Genomic DNA, 11,657 nt, shown 5'->3' with positions numbered 1-11,657 from the left:
ACAATTTTAAATCAACTTTGAAGACTTCTGCTTCAGTAGCTTACTGACAGCATATATTTTACCCCGGCTCCCTGAACAGGCTTGCCTTGCTGACCCGGTCACCTTCCCCCGTCTCCTTCTGTAAGCAGCAAAGGGCACAAAGGATTCATTCTGCTCTTAGTTTAAGCCTTTTGCCCGACTTCCATCTCCCCGAGTGCTTAGATTTCTTTGTTCATGAAAATAAATGCCAACCAAGTATTACGCTTACAGAATTAAAATTGAAGCCTGCGGGTGATAACATGAAAGAAAGAAAAAAAAAAGACTAGGTCAGCGGAATAGCCCTGACTGAACGCATCTCAGCACACAGCTTGTACTCAAGTTCCTGAAAAACAGGGAACTTCTTGCCACGCTTAACTTGGAGCTTCTAAAGCTAATATGATTCAGTGAGTAGGCATTCCATTGAACCAATAATTCACCAGGGAAACAGCGACTCTGGAAGTCCTATGCAAGTAAATGATGAGAGTTCCTGAGGGGCGCTCTCAAGATGACACACAATTGACACTGATCTGAAACATAAGTGCCAACGAGATTCCTCAAGTCCCAGCCTTGAAATGATATGATTCAGGGGTTTCCAGCCAAAGCACAGTTCACTTATCTCTAATATCTGTACAAGTTTGTCAACAACACAACTAAGCAAAAAACAATGGTGTTACTTACGTCCACTCCCTTCATCCCCCACCCCAGTGGCCACGAGATGGGAATTGAGACAAAAACTTAGATTGCAAAAAAGCAACATCCCTAAAATTTTCTTTTTTTGTTTGTTTGGTTTTTTTGACGGGTGGGAGGGGAGGACTTGCGGGGCGGGAGGAGGAATTCAAGCTCCGAGTACCTCCTCCGCCCTCCTCTGATCAGGGTGGTCTTTAGCGCACTGAAGGGAAATCTGTTTTAGAAATAACCTTTTTGCTTTTCCTGCCAGCTCCCCACAAGTCACGCAGCCAGAACTCGGCTGCGAGTCAGGAAGGCAAAGATCTCAAAGCTTGGCGCCGGGGAGCGCTCGAGCCAGGTGACACAGTCGTGGGTTCCCCGGCGCGGGCTTGACAGTTTCATCCCCGCCCACTGGCAGGAGGGCGCCCAGCTGGGCTGCCCGCGCGCGCGCAGGGGGCCATAAAAGCTGCGGCCGCGCGGAGACGCCGAGCTCGCCCACCGCCCGAGCAGCGGCCACACCATGCACGTGAACGGCAAAGTGGCGCTGGTGACCGGCGCGGCGCAGGGCATCGGCAGGGCCTTTGCAGAGGAGCTGCTGCACAAGGGCGCCAAGGTAAGCGCGGAGCGGACCGCAGAAACTTGTCTGCCCACCCCAGACTCGCCCCGCTAGCGGAGGGGCTCCCGGGGAGACGGGGAGGATGTGCGCGAAATGCCCACCTTGCCACTTCCAAAACCTGCTAAGGCTTACGCTTTCGAACAGACCTCGAAAGCGGCTGGGAGAGAACCCGAACTTTAATTGCCGAATTTCAGGTTCAAGAGAGGAGCGTCTTGTTGTTTATTTACTGTTCGTCTGTCTGTTTCACGAGCTGCGCGGGACCTCGATTCCTCTCCTCTTGTCTATAGGTAGCGCTGGTCGATTGCAATCTTGAAGCAGGTGTAAAGTGTAAAGCTGCGCTGGATGAACAGTTTGAACCTCAGAAGACTTTATTCATCCAGTGTGATGTGGCTAACCAGGAACAACTGAGAGGTAAGAGAGGGGACTCAATCCATCAACGTGGAACACGTCCTGAGCAAGCAACAACCTGAAGGCAGCCCGGGCCGGCCAGCCAGCCCCGGTGCAGGCAGCTGGGCTACCTCCTGGAGAGCAGCTGCCTCTCAGCTCCAAAAGATAGTTCGGACTGTTATGTTTCCTACTGACATCCCAATAGCCACAAAAACTAAGGGGGGAAAAGCCAAGACTGCTTGAGAAATTCTTTTATTTTAGTCATTGGGCAGCACTTAATGTAATCAAAATTCCTTTGTGTATTCAAAGACAGTGCTGCTACAGTAATTACTAAATGATTGAAATTGCAGATGGAACTTGCAAAGTTAAAAGTAGGCTGAAAGACTGTGGCAAACAGCTTCCCCCGGAAAGCTGGAAGACACAGAGTTGGATGACAATGAAATGTGACCTTGTTTCTCTTTTAAACATACTAGAATGCAAGATCAAGGATCATCATCACAGATAGGCTAGATGCTTTTAACCAGATGTTCTCTCTGGTTTTTCCCCTGTGAGATAGTACTTTAAAAATAATAGCTGTACTGCAGCGTTAGAATTATAGAAGAAAAGTTTCTATCAGACTTTCCCCAATGCTTTCCTGTTTCCGTCTACTCCACTAAAATAGACCAATCTACTTTTGAAATATCAGGGACAATATTGGTGCAGACAATACACAGATTTGGTCTGAGACCCAAAAAGATTTGCCTGGAAAAAATGCCTTTTTTTCTGGGAAAAAAATTGAAAAATAAAATAATTGTATTTAACAAAATTTTATTGAAAGACTGAATAAATTGTTAGGCACATCTTTAATCAAGGGACCAAAAAACTTCCATAAGAGTCACTCTAGTACTCCTTTTCTTAAAGGAACACTAAAGTGTGAATTTCTTTGAAAATGTTGGGATATTCTGTAAAAGAGTGAAAAATGAGTTGTATGTTAGAAGGCAGTGTTACCCTCCTGTTAAGGGAAATTGTTTTAAAGGAAGTTATGTAATTAAAATCTGAAAATGCTAATAAAGACCTATAATATGGATTACAAGCACGAGTAGAAGAGATCTGTAAACACAGATTTTTGCCAGAGGATAAAGTTTTGTTGATTGCACATGATATTTTGGGTCAAGGGTAGAGTCATTTCAAATCTCCACATCCATGCTGATAGAGTAGGGAACAGTATAGATCATCTGAAAGCTGTTTCTGTCTGAATTTATATAGTTTCATATGTGGCATTTAACCTTGTTTTGCTTTCCAGTGTTTAAAATTAGTACCTTGGCTGTAAACACATTCCTTAAGGATAAATGATTATGGAGGAAGAAACTCAGACACATAATGAGTGACCACAAGAAGGTCACTCATTTCTCATGTTGGTCATGAGAAATCCACATGTTGTCTGGACATCAGCCTTTATTTGCATTCAAGGAAATCACAGCCTTGACTCTTCCAATTTCAGGATTTAATGCTGCCTGCAGCTTTTTCAGCTATTTAGACATGTGGCCAAGGGAGACTTCATTGAAATCAATAAAAATACAGAGGTGAAAAGGTTCTTGGAGCTAATCTAGACATAACTCATTTTACAAATGAAAAAAATGCAACACAGAGAGTTTAGGTAAATTATAAAGAGTACCACAGCGTATAAATGTCAGCAAGAGCTGGATTGTTAGTCGCTTGAGCCCAGAATTCAGTTTATGTCAGAAAGAAGATGGTGTATTATATATTGGTAAGGGCAGAGTAGAAGGAATGCAGTGGAGACCAGAAAGAGGAAAGAAAATTAAAGAAGCAATTAGACATGCATACTTAACAATCTAATTTCCTATAAGGTATGAGTTCTGAAGAGTAGAACATACTTAGGATGGAATGCAAAAAAAACCAAATAGTATTCCTTAGATGTTTTCTACTGGAGGACCTTTTCTGGAATCAATTTGAGATCTTAAAAAGCAGTTTAAAAATTCCATGAAAAAGTAAACAGTTTTTATTTTCTTGTTGTTTTCCATTCCAGTATGGGAAAGGATGTGTGAAGGGTATATTTTAGAAAGCCTTGGCATTATTTTGGCAATTAACTTGCATAGTAATTTATGCATTTGGGAACTGATTAATCCATGCCCTTCTCACTATGTCTAGCGATTGTTAATAATTCTATGATTTTACATCAATCAAGATAAAGTTAGTGTGGATCTGCTTTTTTCAAGGAATTCATATGTTGGCCCCAAACCTGAGAACACGTTTGTCTCATTTGGAAAAACAACCACAATTGTTATCTAAAGTCTCAAGGAATAGAACTAGAACCAATGGTTCAAAGGCCCAGGGAAGCACGTTTAAATCAAAAGAACTGTGTGAAAGTCTGCTCTGAGAAATAATGTTTCTCAATACAAAAATGGTAAAGCCCACTATGAACTGGCTAAGAAGGATTTGCAAGGACTGGATATGTGGTTGGACAATGTAATGAGTGACCTTCAGGCCTCAGAATCTATGCAACCTTTACCCTGTGAACATAGTTTTTATACAAACTAGCTATATAGAGTAGTAATAATAGAAAGATAATGAAATAGTAAACATTAAAATTGCAGTAATCAAATAAAATCAACTGAATGAAAAGTACACTTTTATTTACTAGGATATCAAAACTCCCTGAAATGGTCATAATGGAATACACAAGAAGACTGTGTTTAATATAACACTTTATCAAGGGCTCATTAAAAAAAGGATGTTTGTCATAGTCTAAGCCACAGAGTTTCAGTAACTTCTTAGACAGAGAGATGTTGGCTGCCCAAGCAGACTTGCAAGAGCTCTTAGCTTAGGATGCTCAGTTCTCCAAAGCTTACTCTGTTAAGCTACTGCTTATAAAACTTTAATGTGCATACAAATCATCTACAGATCTTGTTAAAGTTAAGATTCTGATTCAGTAGGTCTGGGGTGGCCACAGATTCTCCGTCTCTAACAAGCTTCCAGGTACTGCTGGTTGACGCTGCTCCTCACAAAATGCACTTGGAGAAGCAGGGCATGAAGTCACAGTCTAAGAGTGTGATTTTCACTATGAGACTGGATAAATAAAAACTCATTTTGGGGCCTAGGATATGATTTAAATGTATACGTAGAAAATATGAATGTGTCTATAATGTCCTTTTTTTTTAATTAGATACTTTTAGAAAAGTTGTAGACCACTTTGGAAGACTGGACATTTTGGTCAATAATGCTGGAGTGAATAATGAGAAAAACTGGGAAAAAACCCTGCAAATTAATTTGGTAAGCTATCTTAGCTCTGTTTATTGCTTAAAATTGTTTAATAATATGATATCTTTAAAGGAAAAAGTTTCTTAGATTCATGAAAACACTACAGTGACCAACAATATAGAAAAAGGGAAGTTACAGGAAGCTAGAAAAAAAGCATTTCTGTTTTCAAATAGGAAGACATTCAAGACTTTTAATTATGAAGATAAATCTATCTTAAAATACTGAAAGACAATATGAAAAAAATAGTTTATTGCATAACTTTAGAGTTGGCCAACTATGGCCTACAGGCCAAACTAGCCCACCATCTGCTTTTGTATGACCTGCAAGCTAAAAATGGGTTTTACGTTTTTAAGTGCTTGAACAAAGTTAATAAGATGAGATATAGGAATACAGTTGTGTTGCTCAGTGACAGGGATACCTCTGAGAAATGCATTGTTAGGCAATTTCATTGTTGTGTGAACATCATAGAGTGTACTTAGACAAATCTAGATGATACAGCCTACCACACACTTAGGCTATATGGTACTAATCTTACCAGACCACTGTCGTAGACATGGTCCACCATTGACTGAAACATTGTTATACAGCACATGACTGTATACAAAAGTTAAATTTCAGTGTCAATAAAGCTTTATTGGAACACAGCTACAGTCATTCATTTACATATTGTCTCTGGCTAATTTCATGCTGCAACAGCAGAGTTGAATAATTGTGACAGAAACGCTATGATATGCAATGCCTAAAAGACTTACCGTCCGGCCCTTTACAGAAAATGTTTGCCAACCCCTGGCTTGTTTATTTAAAAAAATAAATTGTACTTTAATTCCAGGAATACCGCAGACAACCAAGGCTAAAGTAACTGTTGGACTTTGTAATTATTAGGATTTTTATCCTGAAAGTTGATGTGTGTGTGTGTGTGTGTGTAATTTCCACAATGTTTGATGACTCTTTAGCTCTTACTTAAATTGTAAAAATGTACAATTAGGAAATAAAATTTCTGTTTTATCCATTGTATCCCAAGTTTGTTGGTTATCTCATTTTGTAAACACACTTGACTCAAGATAATGGGGTTTAGTAAAACTCAATCCTTAGCTAAAGCAAAATGTCAGAGCTGGGCTGTGCGTGGGGTCACCCTTCCCATGGTAAGTTCATTCTTACCTTACAGGCATGTATAAAGTACAGAGGGACCACTGTGTGTGTATAAACATACAGGGAGTGCCCCTCCCCCTTCATGATATTCTCCTAGGATATTATAAACTCCTCAGAAACAGGAACTGTGTTCTGTTCTCCTTTGTTCCCCTCTCAGTATTCAACACAGTTCTCTTGAAGACAGTGCTTACTCAATAAATGTTTGACCTGAATTGACATTCTCAAGAGTAATTACTTAACTGTAGTAACTTGATGGAAGTAATAAGAATTACATTACCTCACAAAAGAGCTGAATCTTTAAGCACCACTTTGATAAGGGTACAAAGTTGCTCCCTAAACTTGACAGGTACCTAAAATTCTCTTACCAATACACATACTCTCCTTCCAGTTCTTTTTGAGATTTGTCTCAAGTATTCCTGGATATCATATTTCAAAAACTTTAAAACCTATTCGTCAAGTTTCCCTCAAAATCTTTCTGAGAGAAGTGTGTGAGCACAGACGTGTGTGTGTTAGTTTAGAGAAACCTGATAACTGCTTTTCCTCAGTTGAGACAATTCTATGATTTTCTTCTACATTGGGCTAGTAATATAGTGAAATCAAATGAAATATTTTCTGACTGTGAAACATACTTACATGGCTTGGCTAAATCACTTTATCATGGTATATCAATGTTTAATACACCATTGAATTTGCTTAGTTAAAACCTAATTTAATTTTATATTTGTGTCTCTCTGCTTATAAATGAACATAGCTTACAATTTTCTTACAATATTCCTATTTGGTTTGAATGTCAATTATTTCTTTGCTTACTTTTATCTCCTTGATCTGTCAGTTTTTGAACAGAAGGCAATCACATCTCAAATGGCAAATGTTAATTTGCCTACCTTGTTCAGTAATTCTGTCAGTGTGTACTCTATATTATAAACCTACAATATTTGGAGCATAAATTGCTGGTGATTATAATTTATTGGTCTTTGATTTTTTTTTAAGTTGTACCTAATTTGCAACCTGTAATGTTTTTGATCCATTCTGTATTTCCACGTATATATGAAATTGGTAGCCATGTTTTCTTTTGGTTCACATTTACCTAGGCGTATGTTTTTTTATTACTTTATTTTGAAAATGTAAGTAACTTTTTAGGTTAAATTTATCTCTTGCTGGTGGTGTAGTGTGAGATCTTATTTCTTAAATCACATCTGTAAACATCTGTTTTTTATATTTGTGAATTTAAGCCACTTATATTTATTTTTACTTTTCTATTAGGATTTATTTCTTCCACTTTAGTTCATATTTTATATTTACTAAGTTCTCTTTTTGTTTTTGTCCTTTTGACATTCCTTTCTTAAATTCTGTTGGATAGCTTTAATTTTCTTCTGCTGGTAAGAAAACTGTACATTTTATATTTAATCTTTGGTGGTTACCCCTAACTTATTATGAACCATATTTCATTGCATCCTCTGGCTGCCAGATAAAACAAAAAAAATTGAATATACAACCAATTGGGAGCTTCAGGAATTTTTAAGAATATGTTTTTATAAACTTATGCCACTCTCCAAAACCACATAAAGTGGCAAGAATTTTTTTAATCGAACTATGCTATTGAAAAAGAACAAATTACACAGACGCTTTCTGCCTATAGTATCACTACTGATACTTTTAATAGTTTCATCAGTGATATCTACAGATATTTTACAGATGAAAGTCACTAGGGTATAAAGTTCTAATATTCAATGTATTTATAATTGACATTGACTGTGTCTTTCCTGAGAAATCAGATGTCAGAAAACAATGTGCAATGATTAGATTTAGTATAAAGAAATGTGAAAAATAATGAAGAGATTATTACAAAGCCAATAGGATTTTAATTATCAGTCTTCATCCAGCTGAGAGGGCATGTTTGCTTTCATATAGCCTGGATGAATAAACACCTGCTCCAAGTTGGAAAGTTCCTACATTATCTGCAAATAGAAAATTCTGGAAGACCAGGGGAATTTTATTTGGCTGCTTTGATTACAACTCACTCTCCTAGATCCTTCCTCATTGAAATTTAACTGACCTTTATTTTTCTTTGGACTCTGCTGACATAGGTCACTCCTTAGCTTAACTCCAGGGACTGATGGCATTTATTTAATTTTATGTAGAGACAATAAGATATAACCTTTGTTACTCATATATAACTTAAAAGCATGTTACTTCCCCTTCTACCTACGACACCTATTGCAAGAGTAGATTAGAGTCTGACCAATCATCGTCCTTCCAACTTGATTATCTCTGTTAGGATAATGCAAATATTTGTGTGTGGTTCATATAAAAAAATTTTAGACTCTGCTCTGTATGTACTTTGCTTCCTTATACATTGCACATGTGTTCTTGTGCATGTTTTTCCATGTTCCTGGTCCTGTCAGAGAGTAACCACTTAGTTAAAGAACCTCACCCCGTATCTCTGCCTCTTCTGACATCTTATTGAACATATTTATACCATTCTCAGAGGGCTTACCAATTTTTAAATTTTATTAGAATTATTTTTATGCATGTGTAATTTATGCTAGTATACTATAGGCTCTTCCAAGGCAGAAAATTATTGTTTTGTGTACACAGTAGATGTTTAATTAATATTTATTGTATAAATAAACTCCCATTCTGTGATATTTTTCATACATGGATATTCATTTTTGTGTTTTAATATAATGTTTGGCTGATTTCCTAATACATCAGTGTTGCTAAACAGTATCATCTGTCCTTCCACTTTTGCTCCTTACCAGACCTACCCGTTCCTTATTCTTCACTCAGCAGAACTCACCACTCTTCCCACGCAAGAGAGACGTTAAACCTCTTCCCAGGCTTTTGTTTCCATTAGGCTGTTCTTTGCTTCCTCCGTAGTCTGGAGCCACCCGCAGCAGCCTTATTTATAGCTGCTCGGAGCTCACAAAGAATGTTCAGGAAAGAATGAGTCTTTGTATAACTATCAAAGGTTACTGTGGCAATTGGGCAAGGGTAGACTTAGCTTTGAATATTGATAAGGCCATTCTGTAATGTACTTCTTTTACATTTTGAAGATTTAATTAACACAAATGACTCATCCCCAGCCGAGTGGGATTTATAATCTAACTTGGGCATATAACTAATGTATATTGAATCCCTTAGTATATTCAAATAAAAATTAAACAGCTCAGAAATACAACGGTTGACTAAAGATTCGTATTGGAAAGGATATGCGTTTAGAACTAGTCAAAACTAGATTTCAGTCCTGAATTTAGAATTCATGAACTTTTATTTCATTTCTCTGATCATGAATTTCCCAGTTTGTGAAAGAAGGAATGTAATCTCCTTACCGCTAAGAATGATTAAGCTTAAATAAACCATAATTTGTATGCAGCATCCAGCACAGCACTACTACATAATATTCACTCAATATATTGCATATCCCCCCCAGAGTATAAAAACCTACACATTCTTCACTGTCACCGTCTCATTTCTGTGTGAGGTGGATTTCTGTGTCCTACTCTTCCTCTAATTGAAGAGTTGAGAACATGGATAGAAAAGTTGTTGTCAAATGGACTCCCTTTTCTTGGCTCCCAAGGATGTTGATTACATGTTAAATTAGTAACTACTTTCTATTATTGGGACTCTATGATATCTAAAGATCCCGTTGAACTAATATAGTCAGGCATAACTTGCTAAATTATAAGTAGCTTCTGAAAGAGGGAAGACAATAATATTTACTCTCAAAATAAGCACAAATGGAAAAAATTTTCACATGAAAAAGTAAAAGATAAAAAAGGATGTCAGAAAAAATGGTCATCTATATTATTATTCCTTGACAACTGGTCTGGAGGAAAGACAAGAAACCTGAAAAGCAAAGTTTCACGATTTGGATAACAGAATTTAAAAAATTACAGTGTAGCACAAGAACCATGAATAACCTTAAAAGGAATCCCAGAGTGGAGGGAGATAAGGAAAATGACATATTAGGAATTTTCAGTAGCAAATGTACACACACACACACACACACACGTTATCTGTATATGTTATAGGAGCATACATACATATTTGTATGTATACATATGTTATAGGAAGACGATGCATGATAAAAAGAGTTAAGTAAGCTATTACCATTTGTCCATTTATCTTTATTACTGGAGAATTATTCCCAGCGTAAGGGAATTTAAGAGAGTGTTTTTTAAGTTAACTAATTATAATTATAATTATAATAATTAATTGTAGAATAATTAATGAAAAATAATTTAATATTTAGAATACAACATAATTACAATTTCAGTATAACATAAAAGTTGTCTCTTCATAACCAAAATATTGAGTACACGTGTTAATTAGATCATTTTGTCAATAATTGAGTTTTTATTCTATGTGAAATTAGACATAAGATTTTCTTTTCTTTGAGAATCAAGTACAAAATTTTAACTACTTTCACAAAATGGGCTAAAATACTACTATATATTCCAGCTATTTTGTCTTTGTAGCTAGAACATGTCTATGATTTTCATTTCTTTTTTTCCCTGGATGCTTGATATTATAATGACCCAATCGATAAAATATGTAAACATTTCCAAAAGACAAAACATATGTTTAGAATATTAACAGGAAACACTTTATCTGTGGTTTTCTAACACTTCCTTTAATGTACAATCTGAGATAAAGAAGATATTGTTATAGTAAAGGAAATCATGTATATAGAGCCAAAGCATTAGCCCTTGTCTTGTAGATTTAGCCAAAGAACTTTTTCATTTGAAAAGTTATTCAGTTCTTAATCTGATAATAGATGGGAAAATAATCCCTTGTCCTCCTCACCAAAGACCTGGAAATAAATTGTGCTTTTAAAAAAAAATAAACATTCCCAAATTTTCTATTTGGCTTCATCTTGTAGATGTTGAAAACATAAAAGCGGGTGTCAGCAAAGCTGTAAATACCTGAGAATAAAAGCATAGCGCCAATATGCATAAACAGAAATTCTGTTCAGACATGCTGGAGACTTGGGCAGAAACTAACAGAATCTGACTGACTTCGGTAATTTCAGCCATCTCCATTTTTACCTTCTTATATAAACCATTAATGTTTTGTTTCTCCTTTTTAAAGGGAATCATGTGGAGATTTTACTCATTCTCCCTAAGCCTCATTAATATCAAACTGACACATGGCTTCAAGTGAATAGAATCTTCAATTTACTTTTTTGTTCTAGAACTACTATTAGGTAGGGAGGCAACTCTGAATGTTTGTCAAGAAAACTCCAAAAGGACTTTTTCAAATAAAAAGAAGGTAAACACCAATGTGTGCCCTCAGTTTCAGACTCATTATCTATTGTATCAGTTTCTTTGCAGTATTGTAAAGAATGAGAGAAGTGGGAATTAAGGTAAAAAGTCAGAAGGAAATTTTCACCTTTTAAAAGTCTGAGTTGGAAGGGAGAAGAGTTCTTAAATCTAAAATGGAAAAAAGTTTTCAAATATGTTTCATATCACAAGTTCTTTTTGGTAGTGATGAATTCTTAAATGTTAGAATGAAACAGAAAAGGTGCCTACATGTAGAGGTGCATAGTGAAGGAGAGTAA

The 11,657-nt window shown here is 36.6% G+C and overlaps 1 protein-coding gene across 1 annotated transcript in view; it reads left to right on the top strand.

The window, feature by feature from the left end:
* Positions 1 to 592: 592 nt before the first annotated feature.
* The window catches only part of HPGD (15-hydroxyprostaglandin dehydrogenase), a 30,307-nt gene continuing 19,242 nt past the window's right edge, over positions 593 to 11,657 (top strand). Inside the window, exons 1-3 of the mRNA XM_014842133.2 lie at positions 593 to 1,297; positions 1,588 to 1,711; positions 4,851 to 4,957. Of these exons, the coding sequence (XP_014697619.1) occupies positions 1,205 to 1,297; positions 1,588 to 1,711; positions 4,851 to 4,957 (324 nt within the window). The 5' untranslated portion in view covers positions 593 to 1,204. The remainder of the gene's footprint in view (positions 1,298 to 1,587; positions 1,712 to 4,850; positions 4,958 to 11,657) is intronic.

The sequence above is a fragment of the Equus asinus genome, chromosome 3 (assembly GCF_041296235.1).
Source record: "Equus asinus isolate D_3611 breed Donkey chromosome 3, EquAss-T2T_v2, whole genome shotgun sequence".
NCBI lineage: Eukaryota > Metazoa > Chordata > Mammalia > Perissodactyla > Equidae > Equus > Equus asinus.
The sequence above is the reverse complement of the archived record's forward strand: the minus strand, read 5'-3'. Positions and strand labels throughout refer to the sequence as shown.